Genomic DNA, 23161 nt, shown 5'->3' on the forward strand with positions numbered 1-23161 from the left:
TTAATGAAATAAAAAGTCCAGAAAATAATAATAGTAAACACAAATATGGTGCTTATTCTGTGTTAAGAACTGTTCTAGATTCTGTATATAATATTTAGAACAACTTTCAAGCAGATGCTCATTATATCCATTTTACAGGTGAGAAAATCAAGGGGAGGGTAAGAGACTTGCCCACTGACATAGCTGCTAGTTGGCAGGGCCAGAATTCAAGCCCAGGTTTTCTCCCAAACTCTTGCTCTAATCCACCGACATGGGGGTGGGAGTGGGTTTAGGGCCCTTTGATTTTTGCTAAAATTACCCAACTCACCTTTGCTTCATCTCTACTGTATCAATTTGTTATTGAGTCACTCAGTCGTGTCTGTCTCTTTGCGACCCCATGGACTGCAGCACACCAGGCTCCCCTGTCTATTGCTAACTCCCGGAGCTTGCTCAAAATCCATAGAGTCAGTGATGCCATGGTTATCTCATCCTCTGTCATTCCCTTCTCCTCCTGCCTTCAGTCTTTCCCAACATCAAGGTCTTTTCTAATGAGTCAGTTCTTTGCATCAGTTGGCCAAAGTATCTGAGCTTCAGCTTTGGCTGAAGTAACTGTATCAATTATTTGTAATAAATACAGAGGACAGAGAGAACTGGCTTTATGTTATAGCAAAACCTCTGAACCTCTTCTTGTGTTTGGCGTTCCCCCACTAACAGTGTTAATGGGAAATCAAACAGTTGACAGAGAGGCCATAGACTCTGAACATGGTAGGTATTTTCCTTTCCTAGTTTTCATCATGGTGAATGCACAGGCACAGTCTGTTTGTGACTCTGACCAGGAAATGGGAGATTCAGTCTCCTCACCACTAGGCACTTGTCCATTTAGAAGGGATATAATAAACAGCTCTGTTAGGTGGAAGGGAAAATGCAAGTGTCTTGATCGTTCTCAGTGTCTCCATGTGCAAGCTCAGCTGCGACAGTCACTTGACCGCAATGACAAATTCTGCATGTTGAGCCAGGGGGAGCTCTAGGTTCCAGCCTCTGCCCTTGGCCTCCCTCACACTTCATCTGGGGTTATACAAAGACACAGTCCTTGCCATGGGTAGCTGGGCCCTCTACCTGACCCTTTGTCTCCTGGGAGCAGGTGAGCCCAACACCCAGTCAGCAAAGTCTGGTCCTGGACGTGCAGACCCCCACCCACTCGGCACCTCATCTCACAGCAGTGTCTGGCTCCCTTCTAGGTGTCATCACCAGCCTTTGTATCTTTATCCTACAGGACCCATGGATGCTGAAATCTACCAGGTAAGATTCCTGCTCACTGAGGCTGGCCAGGATGTGACCCTGGAGTGTAAACAGAACCTGGGCTACAGTGCCATGTACTGGTACCGGCAGGACCCAGGGCAGGGTCTGAAGCTGATTTATTACTCTACGGTTGTAAAGGATATTCAGAGAGGAGACTTATCTGAAGGCTACAGTGTCTCTCGAGAGAAGCAGGAGCTGTTTCCTCTCACTGTGAAGTCGGCTCACACCAACCAAACAGCTGTGTACCTCTGCTCTGGGGGCACCACAATGGAGCACGGCCACCTCTCACCTGTGCACAAACCCACTCCAGCCCTACAGCCCCCGATACAGCCTCCCTCTAAAAACTTGTAAAGTACCCTTTCCCTTCACACTCTGAATTCCTAATCAGGAACTCATCAGAATAGACCCAGAGGATACACTTTGTTCCTTTGTGTTTTCATCACTCCTTGTACGCTTATCAACAGTTTTTCTTGACATTTTCCTATGTCCCGCTATTTTTCTAAATACAAAGGGTACAAAACTGGGTAGAAAACAGATCTTTTCTCTAAGGAGCTGACAGCCTAGTAAGGAAATAATTATGATGGATTTGAATATAATAATCTATGAAATCGTATAGTATATAATAATACAATATAATAGCAATGCTATAATCAGAAGTCCTTTGGGAGCTCTGAGGAAGACAGGCCAGTTCTGTCTGGTTGGATTAGAGAAAGCTAAGAGCATTTGAGCTTCATGAGATGGATGTGATTGTGAGTAGAACATTCGTATTAATGAGTCATACTTTGAAAAAATTACAGAAGAGAAAGAACTTAATCAACCGATAAAAATTTTATCCAGTAGAATAATTTTGAGAGATGGATGGGGTGGAGTTTCTTAACAAGATGAGTTTCTGGTTTCACGGATGTAAGTGTAGACGTATATGATAGGTTGTTGCTCGAAAGAGGAAACCGAAATAAGAAAAATATTCAGCTGTCATTAGCAGACAGGCAATCAATACAGTTTTTCAGTGGTCTTTGTATAACTTTGGTTCCTTACAAAGCTGCAACGTCAGATAAAATGGGGCCATGTTTTCAGTAGCAATCCCCACTTGAGATAGTAGAGTTTGAATTGTTTATTGGATAATGAGATAAAAATTGGAAATAGGCAGTTGTATACACAGACGTCAATAGAGCTGGGTTAGAGATTCAGGTTCTGTAGAATTCAGCCTATAAAGGATTAAACTATGGCACCAGAAAAGTCCACCCAAAATACAGATTTAGGTAGGGGTAAAATACTTGGAAATATATATTGTGGTATTCTATTTCCTTTAGGAGATAAAAGAAGACAGGAATGAACTGTATGGGGATTGATCAAGGCATGGAATGTTTAAGAGAAAGAAGAAAAAAAAGAGGGAATTAAGGTAGAATATGAGGGGCTTCCCTGGTGGTCCAGTGGTTAATAATCTGCCTGCCAATGCAGGGGACACAGGTTTGATCCCTGGTCTGGGAAAATATCATATGCCACAGAGCACCAAATCCCTTCCACCACAACTAGTATTATTTCTGTTAGTAACAATAAATATAAAATAGCTTAAAATAAACATTTTAACAAATGAAAACTTTAATCAAATGAAATATAAACTAGCTATATTTTCTGAACTAGGATAAAAGCTTTTCTCCTGATACCATGAAATGTTCTGCCCAGTAACACGATTATGAGTCTAGAAAGTGATCTCATCACCAGAAGGTTGCTGATGGAGATTTTAAAACCTCACCCTTATGCTTCTTCAGTGCGACCATGGGCCACAGCTTCCCTGCTGTGTAGCTCTTTGTCTCCTGGGATCAGGTGAGTCCTGAGCACAGAGAAAAAATCCTGCTCTGGGCTTGCCAACTCCCTCAACCAAGTGTTTTCCTTGTCAGGGTCCCTCTTGGATTTTGTCTATAGTTTCTCTACAGGTTCTATTGATGTCAGAGTTATCCAGACTCCAGGACACTTGGTCAAAGCAAAGGACAGAAAGCAAGGATGGAGTATATTCCCCACAAAGGACATATATTTTTCTAATCGGTATCAATGGATCTAGAAAAAAGAGCTGGAGTTTTTTATTTCTTTTCAGAATGAACAAGTCCTTGATCAAATCAAGTTGGTCCAAGAAGCAATTCTCAGCTACATGTTCCCCACACTCACCTTGAAGCCTGGAAATCCAGTCTTCTGAGCCAGGAGACCCGGCGGTGTATTTTTGTGCCAGCAGTCAATCCACGGCACTGAAGTGTTACTTCCTCTTCATGCATAAGCTCACCATGGGCCCAGGTCAGGAAATGGGTGACTTATTACATTGGAAGGAAGTAACAGAAGTCAGCTGGAGCTAGATTAAGCACAATGTAATTGAATACAAGGCTAACGGGTGCTTAGCAGAAACAAAGGAGCGACGGACAGACAGTGCTGAGATATGCTATATCCTAGTCCCTTTTCTCCTTTAAACATTGAAATACCGCCTCCCTGTGTGGCTTCATCCCCATCCCAGGCTTCAAAGAACCACTGAGTGTGGGGAAGAGGTGGTCTCTCTTCTTGAGCAGGTGAGCTCTGTTACCTGCTCCCAGCTTCTCTTCCCCCATTCTCAGGTCCCCTGCACATCCAAACTGTGGTCTCCTCCATCTTCACTCTTGTCGTTGTGTGGCATAGAAAAGCACCCAACGATTGCGCATCCAAAACTGCCCATCACTCGTCAATAATTACCCATTCATTTGCAAATTTGGAAAAAATGCTTCAGTCCGTTCAGCTATGCTTTGTGCTCCCTGGCGTACACGTGATTCAGACTAATTTCTCTCCCTCCATTTTTCTAATTCTAACTGAATTCTATTCCAAGGGGCAGCAGAAGTACACACATCTTTCTTATCTTATCTGTCCTCATATTATCTATTTTAGAGTCAGAGCCCATCCGTGAAATCACCGATTTCATCACTCTTGATATGCCAGCTGATCCATTTTAACTCCGCCAGTACTTCCAGAACAACCCTCTTTCACTGAGGCTTAACACAACTGAGAAATTTGGTTGAATTCCATGGAGTTTCAGTCTCTGGAAAAGGAGAGGGCTGAAAGGAGCCCTGAAAAATACATTTCACAGAACATGCGGACTTAGGGCGCATTATGGATGTTTAAATGAAAAACATGAGTGTTATATGCTGTTTGAAGTGCACTTTTCCTTTGGATAACGTAAAGCCAATTTCTGAGAAATAAATTTAGGGAAACAAATTTTAAGTAATATTCAGAAACCATCAGTGTTAACCATGAAGGTGAAGGTAAAGATTTAAGAAAAGAAAAAAAAACCAACAATCTAATAGGAAATGAGAAACTATACATCGAAAAAAATTCATGTAAATCTGGGAAAAAAAAATTTGTGAAAAAATGCTTTGAAACACTTAAAAAATGAATTATGTTATCCAGTTTCATCAAGAGCCTAGCCAGAGGGTTACTTGTGGCTCACATGGTGAAGAATCTGCCTACGGTCCCAGAAATCCAGGTTCAATCCTGAGTCAGGAATATTCCCTGGAGAAGGGCATAGTATTCTTGCCTGGAGAATTCATGGACAGAGGAGCCTGGTAGGCTACAGTATATGGGGTCACAAAGAGTCGGAAACGACTGAGCGACTAACACTTTCACTTTCACATGATGATGTCAGTTTGACAGCAAGAATCAAGAACTTTAAAAAAATGCAAGAAGCAGTATAAAGATTCTACAATTATCATAAAGATAACTTGGGAATTTGACTTCAGGTCAAAATGGATAATTGTTACTTAATTGCCCTACCTCCATAAACCACTGTAGGACCTGATAAGCTTGCTTACTTTTCTTCAACATTATACTGGAGGTCTTAACCAGTGTCATAGGGCCAAACAAAAGTGAAAAAGAAATCCTAAATATTGTAAAGGAAGATGTGAAATTGTCACCATTTTCAGATTACATGATTGTTTATAGAGCGTTACTTATGGCTCAGATGATAAAGAATCTGCCTGCAATGCAGGAGACCCGGGTTCAATCCAGGGTTGGGAAGATCCCCTGGAGAAGGGAATGGCAACCCACTCCAGTATTCTTGCCTGGAGAATTTCATGGACAAAGGAGCCTGGCAGGCTACAGTCAGTCTGCAGGGTTGCAAAGAGGTGGACGACTGAGCAACCAACACTTTCATACTTTCACTTTCACTGATTGTTTATATAAGAATCAATGAGCCACAGATAGAAAAAATTAGTGAATTTCAAAAGATCAAGAGATACAAAATCAATATAAAAAAATCAAGTGTCTTTATACTAGTTGCAAACAAGTGAAAAATAAACTTCAGGAAACAATTCTGTATATGATAGTATCAACAGCAGAAATAAATTTAGCGAATGATGTTCCATCACAAATGGAAACTAAAGAAAATTTAAAAATGGAAAGATAACCCTTGTTTACGGATTGAAAATTTCAGTGCATTAAGGTAGCAATATACTCAACAAATAATGCTGAGGTAAATGGATGAGCCTAAATGCCGGGTTGAATAAAGCACAAGTTGGAATCAAGATTGCCTGGAGAAATATCAATAACCTCAGATATGCAGATGACACCACCCTTATGGCAGAAAGTGAAGAAGAACTGAAGAGCCTCTTGATGAAAGTAAAAGAGGAGAGTGAAAAAGCTGGCTTAAAACTAACATTCAAAAAATGAAGATCATGGCATCTGGTCCCATCACTTCAAGGCAAATAGATGGGGAAACAATGGAAACAGTAACAAACTTTATTTTCTTGGGCTCCAAAATCAGAGCATATGGTGACTGCAGCCATGAAATTAAGATGCTTACTTCTTGGAATGACCAACCTAGGCAGCGTATTAAGTAGCAGAGACATTACTTTGCTGACAAAGGTCCATCTAGTCGAAGCTATGGTTTTTCCAGTAGTCATGTGGGGATGTGAGAGTTGGGCTATAAAGAAAGCTGACCACCAAAGAGTTGAGCTTTTGAACTGTGGTATTGAAGAAGACTCTTGAGAGTCCCTTGGACAGCAAGGAGATCCAACCGGTCCATCCTAAAGGAAATCAGTCCCAAATATTCATTGGAAGGACTGATGCTGATGCTGAAACTCCAATACTTTGGCCACTTGATGAGAAGAACTGACTCATTGCAAAAGACTCTGATGTTGGGAAAGATTGAAGGCAGGAGGAGAAGGGGACAACAGAGGATGAGATGGTTGGATGGCATCACTTACTCGATGGACATGAGTTTGAGCAGGCTCTGGGAGTTGGTGATAGACAGGGAAGCCTGGCGTGCTGCAGTCCATGGGGTCACAAAGAGTCAGACACGACTGAGCAACTGAACTGAACTGAACTGAAATGAATGAGTACATGGAAAGAAATGAACTTTACTGATACTTCATACCATAAACAGGAGAATGCAATGGCAACCCACTCCAGTACTCTTGCCTGGGAAATCCCATGGACGGAGGAGCCTGGTAGGCTACAGTCCATGGGGTCGTGAAGAGTCGGACATGACTGAGTGACTGCACTTTCACTTTCATGCACTGGAGAAGGAAATGGCAACCCACTCCAGTATTCTTGCCTGGAGAATCCCAGGGATGGGGGAGCCTGGTGGGCTGCTGTCTATGGGATTGCACAGAGTCAGACACAACTGATGTGACTTAGCAGCAGCATACCATAAACAAAAATAAATTTCAGATGGATCAGCGGCCTAAGTGTGAAGGCTAAAATTACAAATCTTCTAGAAGAAAGCTTAGGAAAACACCTTTGTGAGTTGAAGGTAGGCAAAAATATCTTATGACAGAAAGCAGGAACCAGTAGTAAAAAACCCTTTCTCCTTTGGCATCCTTTTTGCCAGAGGATGTTTGTTATACAGTTGAGTAATTACAAGTGAAGACCGTTTTCAGCATCCGTAGGATCACATTTATGGACACACCGCACACAGCTGGCAAAGAGCATGGTACATTGGTGAGAATGAGAGGCCCATGCTCTGAAAGCTCTGAAGATAAGTCAGAGGAAAAGTGAGCTATAGATAAGATTTGAGAGTCATACGAACCACCCAGAGTAGGGGAAATATTGGTCCATGACACCAAGGATCCTCTTGGTTGCCCAGAAATAAGAGTGTCTTTTTCAGTTCCTTTCCCATCCAATGTATGTCTCTTCCATTCATTCTTCTGATCATAGTAACTCACTCCTCCTCAGACATAGATTCTGCCTCACGTCTGTCATGTGTAACTCCAAAATTCTCCTGTAGGACTCTGTTGGACCCAATTACCCTGTTCTCTCAACTGATGTGACTCCCAATGATAGGTTATTTTTGCTTTTGTTACTAAGTTGCTTCAGTCATGTCCAACTCTTTGCAACCCTAGGGACTGTAGCCTTCCAGGTTCCCCTGTCTATGGGATGCTCTAGGCAAAAATACTGATTGTCATGCTCTCCTCCAGGGGATCTTCCTGACCTAGGGATCGAACCCGCGTCTCTTGTCTCTTGAATCAGCAGATTCTTTACCACTAGTGCCACCTAGGAAGTCTGATAGCAGGTTATATTCACCTCCTAAATCTCTATTCTGGTCAAATCACTGCCTACAGCAGGGGGCAGCAAAACATTAAGCTTAAGAATTGCAAATTAGGGCAATTATATTTTTCCAATTAAGGACAAACCAGAAGTGATCATCTTTATTACAATTACCCTGTTTGTGTTAATTGAACACCAGGATAAGCAATTTACTGGAATGAATCCACTTTTCTGTTGGCATGATTAATGGAGAACTGTCTACCAGAAAGAGAGAGAAGGAAGATAACACTGGGATGTGTCACATGGAATGGTGCACCAGCTGGGAAATGTGGTTGGGTGCTCCTAAATAAATCAGGAACTGCGCAAAATAACAAAAGAGAGAGAGAAGCAAATTGGGAATAAATGAGAGAGGCCATGAGTTGGTAATTATTATTATTTTTATGCTAATTTAAAAACTTTCCCCCAGTCTTTCTATTTAGCTGCATCAAGTCTTAGGATCTTTATTGGCATAAGGACTCTCTAGCTGTGGTGCATGGGTTTAGTTGCTCCACAGCATGTGGGATCTTAGTTCCCAGACCAGGGTTTGAATCCTTGATCTATGCATTTGCAAGGCAGACTCAACCACTGGACCACAGGGAAGTCCCCATGAGTTGGTAATTATTGAAGCCAGGTAATGTGGGGATGAAATTAAAAGATGCTTGCTCCTTGGAAGAAAGTTTATGATAAATCTAGACAGCGTATTAAAAAGCAGAGACATTACTTTGCCAACAAAGGTCTGTAGAGTCAAAGCTATGGCTTTTCCAGTAGTCATGTGTGGATGTGAGAGTTGGACTATAAAGAAAGTTGAGCACTGAAGAGTTCATGCTTTTGAACTGTGGTATTGGAGAAGACTCTTGAGAGTCCCTTGGACTGCAAGGAGATCAAACCAATCAATCCTAAAGGAAATCAATCCTGAATATTCACTGGGAGGACTGATGCTGAAGCTGAAGCTCCAATACTTTGGCCACCTGATGTGAAGAGCTGACTCATTGGAAAAGACCCTGATGCTGGGAAAGATTGAAGGCAGGATGAGAAGGGGACAGCAGAGGATGAGATGGTTGGATGGTATCACCGACTCAAAGGACATGAGCTTGAGCAAACTCCAGGAGATAGTGAAGGACAGGGAAGCCTGGCATGCTGCAGCCCATGGGGTCGTAAAGAATTAGGCATGACTGAGCAACTGAAAAACATCAAATGTGGGGACATGGAAGTTCATTATATGATTATATCTACTTGGCATATGTTAGAAATTTTCATAACCAAAAGAAAAAACATTAGAAAGAAGGCTTGCCCAATGTGAGATGAAGTGGGATTGACTGTGGTGGGATGCCATGATATATTCACAGACTGGGTGGAGCCAGGACAAGCTCAAACAGCAAACACCATTTGCTTATTATGTCACAAAGGGCTTCAGATCATCATAGCTGAACTATGGTATTATTTGTAGTATGTTGTCTTGAAATCCTGAGCACTTGCCTCCTAAAATCAGGAACAATTTATGTTATGCTGAAATTCTTTCTCTTGAAGGAACCATTTACAGTTATTCAAAATATGAGTGAAGATGTTAGTATTTCTTTGAAATCTATGCCCATATTAAGTGACTATCTCCCTGCCATGCGCCAATACTTTCAATAAAGATACGCACCTTGAAAACATTGACCAGAAAAGCATCAGCCATTTAAAGAACTGTAGCAATTTGAAACAAAGTTATCACATTGCCCTTCTTTTAAAAAAATTCTCAAACTTCACAGTACGTATATTCAAGTTGCAAAACTTATCTAGACCTGAGTTAGAAAAAAATAAATGCAGAAAAATAGAAAAGTTACACAAACTTCCAGTGAGACTAGACTCCTTTTGTTTGAGAAGATTCTGAATGTTCTCTGTTGCCTAGCTAACTGGGAGGGTGATGGTTCCTTGAATGACTGAAATAGATAAGGTCTGAGAAGCAGAGACCTTGCTCTCTGACAGATGGCAGAGAAGAGGAAGGAATAAAAATTTCAGCATCTGCTGATATGATATACAATAAGCCAAAGCACCACCTAAGAAGTAAGGGAGTGAAGAAAGTTAGGGCCTTGGGGGATGTGATGGGAAAGGGTGTGGCTGCATCTTTCTCTGAGACTTGCTAAGTTGGGAGGGGCAATGACTTTGCTAACAGAATCCTTACAATTTCCTATTTCCATGCCCTGTTCCCCCAGCACTCAAAGCTGAGACCATCTTCATCCTGCCTCTCCCCACCATCGGCTCCATGCTCCTCTGCTGTGTGATCTTCTGTCTCCTGGGAACGGGTGAGTTTGGGAAACACAGGAAACCCTTGCCTTAAATTTCCTGGGTCGTGGCTGAAGCTTCTTCCTTGAGATCATGGCAAGGCGTCCCTTCCTAGGCTCTGCTCTAGTTTCTCTCTTGTTTCCTCACAGGCTCCATGGATACTGGTGTTACCCAGACCCCAAGAAATAGGATCGCAAACACAGGAAAGAGCACTGTACTGGAATGTTCTCAGACTAAGGACCATGAGTCCATGTACTGGTATCGACAAGACCCAGGGCAGGGGCTCCGGCTGATCTACTCCTCCTATGGTATCAATGATATTAACAAAGGAGATGTCTCTGATGGGTACAATGTCTCTCGTAAGGAGAAGGCAAAATTCTCCCTCTACCTAGAGCCTGCTACCCCCAACCAGACGGCCATTTACTTCTGTGCCAGCAATATTTGCACAGTGCTTCCTGGCCACCTGCTCTCTACACAGAAAGACCGCTGTGTTTGCTTGGAAGGGCACACAGACTTCCTTGATGTGCGGTGTGGGTTCCTTAGAGGTTGTTTCTATGCTGTGTGAGCCCCAGTCTGAACTTAGGGCCACCTTGGGTCAGTGTCCCCAGGCCATGGGGTGACTCCTAAACCCCAGCCTAGACTGATCCTACCTCCCCTGCCTACTGAACCTCTTTTTTTTTTTTTTTTTTCTAGTGGTAGTGGCCAGCCCAATACTGTTCTCCTGGGAGAATGAGCCTGAGCGTTTGGGAACACCATTGTGATTTTTAATAAAAACGTTTCTTATTAGCTTTTCCACATTGTGGCTTTTAATGGTCCTTTGGTGTCTGTCTCCAACCCACCTTTCTATATCCTCATCCATTCTGTTAAAGCCGACAGCCCCTTTATCCTGCCAGCCCTTTCTCATCCCATCCCTTCCAAGCCTACTCTTTAGGTCTGTAGTTGGTTGCCTTTATATCAAGAACAAACTGACTAACTCGTTTTCTAAAACTTCATTCTAAGTAAATTTAATCACCATTAAATCTGACTCAGAAGATGAAGTTAGTCACTGGAGAATGTGATCTATAAAAGTTATTTTTCACCTACTGCCTGACACATGGATCTCTGCTGAGATCGATCTTAACCTGCAGGAGCAAATAGACTCGCTTCATTTTCTGGATTTACTGAATTCCAAAATACTTGCCTGCTGTCCAGCATGGAGCCAAAGCTAGGAGCTAGGAGACTGCCCTTTCTCTCAGGACATTGGAAAAAACCCTGACTGCCCTGTGAGGAGGATCCTACTAGGAGCCAGTGAACTCTAGACACAAAAGTGCTTAATCAAAGGCTGCTAAGTATGATGCAAAAGTCTGCTTGAGAATCAGGTCTAAGCCTTCCTCGAGGGGTTTGTCTTCTTAACTCATAAGCCTCAGTTATTTCCACAGAAGAATCCACAGGACCTGATAACAGTTCAGACACAAAGAGCCCAGTTTCTTTTATTTTCTACCTGTTCTAATTGGTGGAAAAGTCATAGTTCTTTGTTTCATTCTCCTTTATGAGTTTTATCTCATCTGCTATCCCTTTAAAAAAGAAATCAGTTTTCTGTGGACTTTTGTTCCCAGCTTTTCTATGCACACTTCTTCAGCAGTCTCATCTGTAATAATAATTTATCTTTATTTCATAAACTGTAACTGTTCAATTTGTCTACTGAACATTTTTAGTGGTAGATTTTCCTAGACTTTTCTTTTGCCCTCTTTCTTCCTCATTATAAATATTCATCCTTAACCTTCTCGTGGGCTTCCCAGGTGGTGCAGGGGTAAAGAATCTGCCTGCAATGAAGAAGACCCAGGTTCAATCCCTGGGAGAGGAAGATGCCCTAGAGAAAGGAATGGCTACCCACTCCAGTATTCTTGCCTTGAGAATTCCATGGACAGAGGAGCCTGAAGGGCTACAGTCCTTGGGGTCTCAAAGAGTTGGACACGACTGGGTGACTAACACTGAACCTTTCCATCCATGATCATGACAATTTCTTTCATAAGTTCCTAACTGGTAAATCCAACCTTCTACTGGCCACTTCCAGCTGGATGCTCCACAATTCAAAGTCAAGTAATTTATTGCTGAATTGGTTGCCTTTCCACCCCTACCTGCATCCATTCTGGCCAATGTATTGTATTTCTGTGTCAGTGATTGGAGCAGTGCCTCTGAGCTCCTCTTTTCCATTAGTCCTCACATTGCTTTGCTTGATAAATCTATTACTTCTATATGGCACATTGTCATAGATTTGGTTTCTTGGAAAATGGACATTGCAGGGGGCATTAATGTGCAGGAAAGTTATTAGAAAGTGACTTATGAGCCACATGGATGGAAGGAAGAAGGGGAAGTGGGGCTGCCTTGCAGCCTCAACAAAGGCCTAAGCTACATCCCCAGGGGGCTGGGAAGTTGTGTGACCATAGAACTATCCAAAGTTAAGGTGAGGGGCCCAGGTCTTAAGCTCATTTCCACTGCAGCCATGTCACTGGGATAGTGGCCCTGAGAAAAGGCATGCCCTCGGGGGAAGAGGTGCCTCGGTAGCCAAGACAATCCACAAGGAGGGTGTTCAGCCAGCAGTGCTCCTACAGATGGGGGAGAATGTCCTTCATGCCTGAAGGGGGAGACAGGAGACTATCACAGTCTCTGATACACACATTTATCAGATTCATCTGCTCCTTTCCTCCCCTGTTGCTTCTATTTCATGCAGGCCCTTGTCACCTGTGACCGAGGAGAAATACATCGCCCTTCTCAATGCCCCACCAGCCTCTCCCTGTGTCTGCTTTTCTTCCATCTTGGACATTCCCACCAGCCTGATTGGGTCTCTCATTCTTTACTTGGTGCACAAAGCCCTCTATAAATGAGTCTCTATCTAAAAATATAGCCAAGTCTTCCAAATCCACGCCAGCACTTATAGTCTAGTTCTACTGAAGGTTTTGTGTTTCCCTGAAGAGGCCAAGCTGAATTGCACAGCTAATGGCACCCCACTCCAGTACTCTTGTCTGGAAAATCCCATGGACGGAGGAGCCTTGTAGGCTACAGTCCATGGGGTTGCAAAGAGTCAGACACGACTGAGCGACTTCAAACACACACACACACACACACACACACACCTTTGCCAATACTCTCTCCTGTGTCTGAAATGGGTGATTACTTCTTGACCACTGGGCTCACTCCTGAACATCCTTTCATTCTGAGCTCAGAGGTTAGCTTATCCATAGAGGCTCTCCTGACTCCTACAAAGAAGTCTCAGCTCCTATCTATTTCAAAACTACCATAGTCAGTGCATTCTTCCATCATTCTTTCTATACTCACTCTTCCCAAGACTCTATATTCTTCAGTTTCAGAGTCATGTCCCTCCAATTATGTATCCCTAGATTGAGTGCAATGTTTGACTTAATGAAGAAATGATAGAAGAAAAGGAGGGATGGAGGCAGGGAAGGAAAATAGACTCAAATATGTCTCAAGTAGTCTTCATGATTTTCTTCCAGGTAGTATGTTTTCTGAGTTCTGGCACATGTGTATTTAAGTGCTCCGCACCCCCTGACCTACCAGTCCTTTTAAGCAGAATTATATAAGAAGACAAAGAAGAGTGGAAAGTGAGAGAAGCTGGACCAAAAGTGTATAGAGACGTATGTGACAATTATGGCTGATGATTCCTGCATCCTCAAGTGTTGACATTTAGAAATTCTCAGCAGTTGCTGCAGAGACCTCCCTGGGTGTCTACTCAGCTGTTCAGTTGTGTCCAACTCTGCGACCTCATGGACTGTAGCCTGCCAGGCTTCTCTGTCCATGGAATTTTTCAGGCAGGAATACTGGAGTGGGTTGCCATTTCCTTCTCTAGGGGATCTTCCCGACCCAGGAATTAAACCCACATCTCTCGCATCTCTTGCATTGGCAGGCAGATTTTTTACCACTGAGCCACCTGGGAAGCCAGAGACTTCCTTAGCTATACCAGAAAGGTAAGTCATTCGTGAGTTATTCTTGGATTGAGAAACAAGGGGTAGATGTTTATCCCTGCCTTCGAGCATCCCTTCATTTGAGGACCTGAGCTTCTCTCATATCTACTCCCAACCCAACTTGTACCCCGTCATTCTTCCCTCTTTCTTTAATCACTTCTACTGTGAGACACAGATTTTATATCCAGTCGCTGCTAAGAACTTTTACCAACTCATCACTTATCCAAAACCTTCTCACACTTGGAACAACCGAAAGTCTCTCTCCTTCCTGTTTCTTTAAAATTCATCAGAAAGAATCCTCCCAAGTCATTAAGTATCTGTTCACCAATTCCACCTTATTTTCGGCAGGTGGCAGTAAATTTTCATTTATGTTTCTCTTGCTGGCGACTTTCTATTAAAGTAAGATCAACTTCAAAGTAAAAGCAAAGGATAAATGTCACTAATGATTTGAATGATAACTTGTCTTAAAGGAGCCCTTAATGGAACAAGAGGTTTGGTCAGGGTTTGGTCAGTTATAATTGTTATATTTCTTGAGGATGTATGAGAGACCCAGAGTGAGCAGGAGCCTATAGGTGTTACATACAATAAGTGAAGACTGAAGAAATGGTCCTCAAATTGTTGTTGTTGTTTAGTCTCTAAGTCTTGTCTGACTGTCTTGCAACCCCATGGACTAGTCTGCCAGGCTCCTCTGTCCATGGGATTTCCCAGGCAAGAATGGTAAAGTGGCTTGCCATTCCCTTCTCCAGGAGATCATCCCACCCCAGGAATCAAACCCATCTCTCTTGCATTGGTGGGAGGATTCTTTACCACTAAGCCACCTGGGAAGCCCTGATCCTCAAATAACGAATCCATAATAGTCAAAATCCAAAACCCCAGGTCAGCAGCCTCTATGCAAGAATTTTATTGAATGTCAGCTGTGTTTTCTAGTGAACTGGGGCAAAGGGAACAAGAGGGAAAAGATCCTGGGATTAACCTCTGTGACTCACAGTCAAAGCTAAAATTTTTTCTTGAGATGAAATGAAGAAAAGAGAGGAGAGAGGAGACTGGTTTGGAAGCTGTTTACTGCAGCAACACCCAAAATTTTTTAGCCAACATTACCAAAGTCTGTACTGGAAAAAACTGTGGATCTCAATTTCTGCTCTGGTGCAATTGACAATGCAGTTAAAAGAAAGATGAACCTAATATCATGAAGCCTAAGTTGAGAAAGTGGATGAAATCTGAACACCAAGTAGTGAGAAATGAGACAGAGAACAATGTGTGGTTATCACACAATAATAACAGCATATTTTCTGAGAACTCAGTGATGGCCAGTCACTGTTTTAAATGCTTCGTATGTATTGCCTCAATTAATCCTCACAACATGCTCTCCTGCATCATGTTTGACCGAGCCACTCTGTTGCCTGAATGTTCTTCTCTCTCAGTTTTGTAGACTTCTGACCAATTCATCCTTCCAAACTCATCTCAAACATCACTTCCTTTTCTAACCTCCCTAATTAGACAAAATCCTCCTATTATAAGCTTTCAGAGCTTTGGTGTCCTCATCTACATAGTTTCTAAAACAGGTGTGATTTAATGTTTCATCAAAAGAGTAGAGACTTAAGATAAGCCAAGCAGCTAGCCTGTTGTGGATGAGACAAGCGAACAAAAATATTCGTCTTCTGATGGGTAAAGGGATATACATGACACCACGCTACCAACAGGATGTGGGGCCCAGAAATGCAGCAACATTGCCATCACAGTCTTGATGACTTCACCAGTTGCCCATCCCACTTCCCTGGACCTGGGAGGCACTCTCCTGGCCCTGACTGCGGCATGGCTGTCAGGCTCCTCTGCTCTGTGGCCCTTTACCTCTTGGGAGCAGGTGAGTCACAGACGCAGAATTCCCTAAAATCAAAAAGGAACATCTTTCTCTGTGCTAGGTTTGCTTCCGGCTTCAGCATTAAGGCCCATCTTGGACTCTGTGACCAATTTTTGTCTTTTTCTCTCAGGCTTCTTGGATGCTGATATTTACCAGACCCCAAGATACTGTGTGATAGGGAAGGGAAAGAAGATTACTCTAGAATGTTCTCAAACTATGGGCCTTGACAACATGTACTGGTATCAGCAAGACCCAGGAATGGAACTGCAGCTGATCCATTATTCATACAGGGTAAATACCATGGAGAAAGGAGAGCGCTCTTCAGAATAAGCAAAGAGCACTTTCCCCTGACGCTAGAGACCGCCAACTCCTCGCAGACATCTAGCTACTTCTGCGCCAGCGGTGACGACACAGGCCCCCACAGATTGCACAAAAAGGCAGTCACAAAAGCGAAGAAGTCCCACCTGCTTAAACCTCACCTCAAACTACGGAAGCTACTGCAAATCTCCTGGACACCTCAGCCCTGAGGGGCCTGTGTGGCCTGAGCAACAATCTGGCCAGAAAGCGATCCTGGGTCAGTGTCTCCCAAGCCGGGGAAGGGCCCAGTCAGTCAGGACTGACTTCCCCCCTGCCTCTGACTACACTGCCCAGTGAGACTTGAATAAATTGTGTCCCTCAAGATAAGTGGGATATTAATTTGATAGTTGCCTAATAGACACCTGCAGGGGAGCCTTTGCTAGCTAAGAAACAGGAAACATTTCCTTTGACTTCTTCCACAGATTGTCTGTCTCTGGTTAATGGTTCCTTCCTCACATCAGACTTGTTTCTTTACACACAGCAACTCGAAGTCGTTTCCTTCCCCCACCTCAGTCCCCCTTCTCACAACTTCAGGTCTCCTTCTGTGATTTTGAGCTGGAAATAATAGAAGGACCTGAACTGATTATTTTCACTACTCTGTGTACACAGTTGCTCAGCCATATCCAGTGCTTTGCAGCCCTGTGGACTGTAGCCTGACAAGCTCCTCTGTCCACGGGATTTTCCAGGCAAGAATACTGGAGTGGGTTGCCATTTCCTTCTCCAGGGGATCTTCCCGACCCAGGGATCGAACCCACGTCTCCAGCATCTCTTGCATTGACAGGAGGATTCTTTACCACTGAGCCATCTGGGAAGCTTACCTCTACCTCTAATTTAATGGAATTTTAACAAAATCTACATGAGGCATAAGGAATGGGAATGGTGCCTACAAAGAAAACCCTCCAACCTCTTCTCTTTATTCAGCCCTGAATTTCTTCAGCGACCACCCTGCCCACTGGGAAGCCATTTCACAGGTCAATGCTTCTTCTTACTTGGATGCAACAAATCCAAGGGGTGTTGATTTTTATCTGTATGGGACCAGACGTGGAACCTCGAATAGATCTGTTGCTACTCAGACAGTGGGCAACAATGCAGTTGTCTGTGACAGATAAATGAAATCATCATGTTCTATCAAGTCTAAGAGGTTTTTTGCTCCTTTTTAAAGCAGTGGGGGAAGAGGGTGTGGTCTCTGGCCAGGAAGCAGATGAAACATGTTGGTTTCAGAGACTAAATTCATCTCAGGGGCAAACAGCATTCCTCATTTGAGGCTACCATGTACAACAGGCTCCTCTGCTCTGTTGTTCTTTTGCTTCTCAGAGTAGGTGAGTCCTGATTATAGGTGAGGAACCGCGGTCACTGGCTTCCCAGGCTCCGGCAACCAAATGTCTTCTCAGGACTGTAGCATTGGGCTCCCCTCCCCAGCCTGTCCTTCTGTCATCCCTGCTTTATCTCCCACAGGCCTTAAGGATGCTGCAGTCACACAGTTCCCAAGGCGCAGGATCTTGGAGGCTGAAAAGGAATTGACTCTACAGTGTTCTCAGAAAATGAATCATTATGCAATGTACTGGTATCGCCAAGATCCGGGATTTGGACTTCGGCTGATCTATTACTCAACTGGCCCTGACTCCTTTAAGAAAGGAGATGTCCCTGAGGGGTATCACGTCTCTCGAGATGAGTTGGAACATTTCCCCCTGACCCTGAAGTCTGCCAGCCCCAACCAGACATCTGTGTACTTCTGTGCCAGCGCTGAATCCACAGCATGGCACGGCTGCTTCCTCTCTGCACAAAAAGAGAGGCAGACTGAGGTCCTCAAGATTCCTGACCCCAACTAGAAGTTTTTCAAAAGCCTGCACCTAAGTCCTGCCCTGACCTTACTATTCTTTACTCCCCTCTTCCCATTCTTGTCCTTCTAACTCTGTTCCTATTGTAATCAAAACCTTTGTTTCTGCTCGATATTCCACTTGACTACAGGCTCAGACTTCAATTTTCAGATTCAGATGTAAGAAAATTTTGATGAAATTGAATTCTGTTCAATTAAGGAAAAGGGACCCTCAGATCTACAAAGATCTTCAAAGATTCTTCAGTGAGTCTCTCAATGAGTTATCATGTTGTATAGGAAAATAGGTAGGGGACTGAGATGACCTCAGACATGGAAGGGCTTCCCAGGTGGCTCAGCGGGTAAAGAAACTGGCTGCAATGCAGGAGACACAGGCAGATGCAAGTTCGATCCCTGGGTCAGGAAGATCCCCTGGAGGAGGGCATAGCAACCCACTCCAGTATTCTTGCCTGGGCAATCCCATGGGCAGAGAAGCCTGATGGGCTACACCCCATGGGGTCGCAAAGAGTCAGACATGGCTGATGTGACTGAGCACGCATGCATACCCAGAAATGGAATGGCCTGAGTAAAAGGACCCAGAGGGTAGTGAAAAGTTTTCAGACAATGTGTGGATTTAGGACCACCCAGAGAGAGGAGAAACTTACTTTGTGTGTGAGGGGAAGGAGTAGCAAGTGAAAAAGAAAATGAAATATGTTTGTCTTCAAGGATTATTAAGGAGCAGAATTTTAAGTTTACCATGTAGTTCCCCCAAAGAAGAGTGTTTTGTGATAAGCAACTGTCCATGCCCTAGTCCTGGGAACCTATGAATACGTTCAGTTCAGTTCACTTCAGTCACTCAGTCGTGTCTGACTCTCTGCGACCCCATGAATTGCAGCACACCAGGCCTCCCTGTCCATCACCAACTCCCGAAGTTTACCCAAACTCATGTCCATTGAGTCGGTGATGCCATCCAGCCATCTCATCCTCTGTCGTCCCCTTCTCCTCCTGCCCTCAATCTTTCCCGGCATCAGGGTCTTTTCAAATGAGTCAGCTCTTTGCATCAGGTGGCCAAAATATTGGAGTTTCAGCTTCAACATCAGTCCTTCCAATGAACACCCAGGACTGAACATCTCCTTTAAGGATGGACTGATTGGATCCCTTACATGAAAAAAGAGAATTAGATTTGTAGATGCAGTTAAATTTGCTAATCAGTTGACCTCGAGATAGGGAGTCGCCTGAATCATCCTGTGGACCCAACTAGACACATAGGCCCTTAACAGCCCCTGGCATCTGTGTACTTTGAGGAGGGTTCCATCTGCTGTGACTGGCTTTGAAGATGGAGGAAGGGGTCCAAGGGATGTGGGTGGTCTCTAGGAATTGAAAAAGACAAAGAAATAGATTCCCCCCTAGAGCTCCAGGAAAGATACAAATCCCTGCATACTTTGATTTCAACCTAATGAGACCCATGTCAAACTTCTAACCTATGGTAAGATAGTTAATTTATGTTGTTTTAAGCCACTGAGTTCGGATAATTTTGTAACAGTGAAGAGCAAAACCTGACTCCAGGTTGGGTCCCTTTCTCTGACTTAAACCTTTGCTTTTTGTTACTCTTATTATAATCATACATAATGGCCTGACTCTGGGAACCCTGCCCTTCTGCCTGAGTGTTAAATAAGTGGCTCATTCAGCTTACTGAACAAAGAGACAATGTGATTCTGCCCACAGGGCTTCCCAGTGGCGCTAGTGGTAAAGAACCCATCTGTCGATGCAGGAGACATAAAGAGACGCGGGTTCTATCCCTGGTTGGGAAGATCCCCTGGAACAGGAAACAGCAACCCACTCCAGTATTCTTGCCTGGAGAAGCTCATGGACAGAGGAGCCTGGAGGGCTACAGACCAGAAGGCTGCAGAGCATCAACACTACTGAAGTGACTTAGCGTGCAGCACCCGTGAATGGCTATAGGAAAGCAGAAACTAACACATTCCTCCCCCCACCCCCCAATGCTGGCCAAGCCAGGACAAACTAATGGCCTTTTTACTTTACTTCCTCACCTTCTCCCCTTCTCTGTTCTGTAAAAGAAACTGGCATCCAAACCCTGATAAAATGATTTTGGGGGGACGTTAGTCTGCCATCTTCTTGGTCTGCTGGCTTTCCAAATAAAGTCTCTATTCCTTATCGCAACACCTCATCTCCCGATTTATTGGCTGATCCTGTGGTGAGCAGAGTGGGCTTGGATTTGGTAAACATTTGTTATAGCAGGAATAGAAAGCTAATACAGAGCCCTACTGCCAAGCAGCTGCAAGAAGAGGGCTGATGAAGAAAGCTACTCTGTGATCAGTCTAAGAGGCAAAGGGCTAAGGATGGGAGCTTGAATCAGATGATGCACTTTTAAAGGAGGATGCTACCAATTTCTGCTCTTGACAAACTCCATTTCTGCTAATGCCTCATCTCCGCAGGTTTACGATTAGAAAGTTCCAGCAGGGAGCCCCACAGTCATCTCTAGCCTCAGGAAGGTACTGTTCCCCTGGGAAGAATTCCTTCCTTTGATCTGACAGTCTCTGCTAGGTAGTGCAGAGCCACCAGGGTGCTGCTGTCAAGGAAAGCAAGGAGGTGTGACACATGAAGTCACCCTCCAAAGAGCAGAAGATTGCGATTTGCCCTTGTTGTTGAGCATATCAGAAGTCCATTCACTTTTCTGTCCAAGGGTGTTGGTTGTGTTGGAGAAGACTCTTGAGAGTCCCTTGGGCTGCAAGGAGATCCAACCAGTCCATCCTAAAGGAGATCAGTCCTGAGTGTTCACTGGAAGGACTGATGTTGAGGCTGAAAATCCAATACTTTGGCCACCTGATGCAAAGAACTGACTCACTTGAAAAGACCCTGCTGCTGGGAAAGATTAAAGGCAGGAGGAGAAGGGGATGACAGAGGATGAGATGGTTGAATGGCAGCACCGACTCGATGGACATGAGTTTGAGCAAGCTCCGGGAGTTGGTGATGGACAGGGAAGCCTGGTCCATGGGGTTGCAAAGAGTTGGACATGACTGAACTGAACTGACGGTAACTCTGTTTTCAGTTTTTAGGGAACCTCCACAATGTTCTCCATAGTGGCTGAACCAATTTACATTCCCACCAACAGTGTATAAGGGTTCCCTTTTCTCCATACCCTCTCCAGCATTTATTGTTTATAGAGATTTTGATAATGGTTATCCTGATTGATGAGGTGATACTTCATTGTAGTTTCAATTTGCATTTCTCTAATAATTAGCAATGATAAACATCTTTTCATGTGCTTGTTGGCATTCTAAATGTCTATTTAGGTCTTCTACCCATTTTTTTGATTAAGTTGCTTGTTTTTTTTGAGACTGAGTTGTATATGCTATTTGTATACTTTGGAAATTAACCCCTTTAAATGGCATTGTTTGCAAATATTTTATACCAGTCCATAAGTTGTCTTTTTGTTTTGTTTACACTTTCCTTGCTTTTTCCATCCTAATTGCTTTGCCACATCATGCCACGCATTTTTAGTGTTGGTGATTGTATTTGTTTTCTGTTGCTTCCATAGCAAGTTACCACACATTCAATGGCTTAAAACAACACAGAATTTATTATCTTACAGTTCTGGAGGTCAGAAGTCCAACTCGGGTCTCACTCAGAATCAGTCTATTGGCTAAACTCTGTTCCTTTCTGAAGCCTCTCCTTTCCTATGGCTCCCTTCCTCCAGCTTCAAAGGCAGCAGCATTCAGTCTGTCTGACTCTCATTCCAGATGCACGTCTTCCTCTAAACACAGCTGGGAAAGGCGATCTGCTCCTAAGGACCCATGTGATTCAGTTGCTCCCACCTGGGTAACCCAGAGTACTGTCCATAGCTCAGTACAAGCTGGTTAGCAACCTTAATTGCTTCCACAACCTTAATTCCCTTTTGAATATAAACATTCACTGATTATGGGGATTCGGACTTGAGCTCCTTAAAGGAGCCATTACTTTGCCTACTGCAGTGTTATTCCATTGCTGCTACTGCTAAGTCGCTTCAGTCGTGTCCAACTCTGTGCAACCCCATAGACAGCAGCCCACCAGGCTCCTCCGTCCACAGGATTCTCCAGGCAAGAATACTGGAGTGGGTTGCCATTTCCTTCTCCAGTTATTCCACTAGAGAGCACTAATATGTTCTTTAATAGAAACTTCCATCTAGTCAAGGCTGTGGCAGAGAAGTCAATGGCACCCCACTCCAGTACTCTTGCCTGGAAAATCCCATGGATGGAGGAGCCTGGTAGGCTGCAGTCCATGGGCTCACTAAGAGCCAGATACGACTGAGCGACTTCACTTTCACTTTTCACTTTCATGCATTGGAGAAGGAAATGGTAACCCACTCCAGTGTTCTTGCCTGGAGAATCCCAGGGACAGTGGAGCCTATTGGGCTGCCGTCTATGGGGTCGCACAGAGTAGGACACAACTGAAGCGACTTAGCAGCAGCAGCATGTATGGATGTGAGAGGTGGACTATAAAGAAGTCTGAGAGCTGAAGAATTGATGCTTTTGAACTGTGGTGTTGGAGAAAACTCTTGAGAGTCCCTTGGATTGCAAGGAGATCCAACCAATCCATCCTAAAGGAAATAATCCTGAATATGCATTGGAAGGACTGATGTTGAAACTGAAACTCCAATACTTTGGCCTCCTGATGCAAAGAACTGACTCATTTGAAAAGACCCTGATGCTGGAAAAGATTGAAGATGGGAGAAGGAGGGGATGACAGAGGATGAGATGGTTGGATGGCATCACTGACTCAATGGACATGAGTTTAAGTAAACTCTGGGAGTTGGTGATGGACAGGGAAGCCTGGTGTGCTGCAGTCCATGGTGTCACAAAGGGTCAGACACAACTGAGCAACTGAACTGAACTAATAGAAACTTAAATTTCAGGTACTGACAAATGTTTGATAAAATTGAATAAAATTGGTGATGGACAGGGAAGCCTGGCGTGCTACAGCCCATGGGGTTGCAAAGGGTCAGACACAACTGAGTGAATGAAATGAACTGAACTGAACTGAAAATTGAATACTGTAACACCAATTAAAAGAAAACTCAAGTAAGATCATGTATAAAAT

At 43.8% G+C, this 23161-nt stretch overlaps 4 gene segments (V, D, J or C); all 4 read left to right on the forward strand.

Annotated features, from left to right (window-relative positions):
• Positions 1-900: 900 nt before the first annotated feature.
• Positions 901-1650, forward strand: LOC123466083. The segment is given in 2 exon segments: positions 901-1120; positions 1253-1650. Coding segments are annotated over 2 exon segments (423 nt in total).
• Positions 1651-9758: 8108 nt separating this feature from the next.
• Positions 9759-10796, forward strand: LOC123466073. The segment is given in 3 exon segments: positions 9759-9858; positions 10008-10097; positions 10227-10796. Coding segments are annotated over 3 exon segments (540 nt in total).
• Positions 10797-15848: 5052 nt separating this feature from the next.
• Positions 15849-16421, forward strand: LOC123466044. The segment is given in 2 exon segments: positions 15849-15897; positions 16025-16421. Coding segments are annotated over 2 exon segments (446 nt in total).
• A 961-nt stretch (positions 16422-17382) lies between these two features.
• Positions 17383-18095, forward strand: LOC123466084. The segment is given in 2 exon segments: positions 17383-17570; positions 17707-18095. Coding segments are annotated over 2 exon segments (423 nt in total).
• The last annotated feature ends 5066 nt before the right edge of the window (positions 18096-23161 follow it).

Source organism: Bubalus bubalis, chromosome 8, assembly GCF_019923935.1.
Source record: "Bubalus bubalis isolate 160015118507 breed Murrah chromosome 8, NDDB_SH_1, whole genome shotgun sequence".
Taxonomy (NCBI): Eukaryota; Metazoa; Chordata; class Mammalia; order Artiodactyla; family Bovidae; genus Bubalus; species Bubalus bubalis.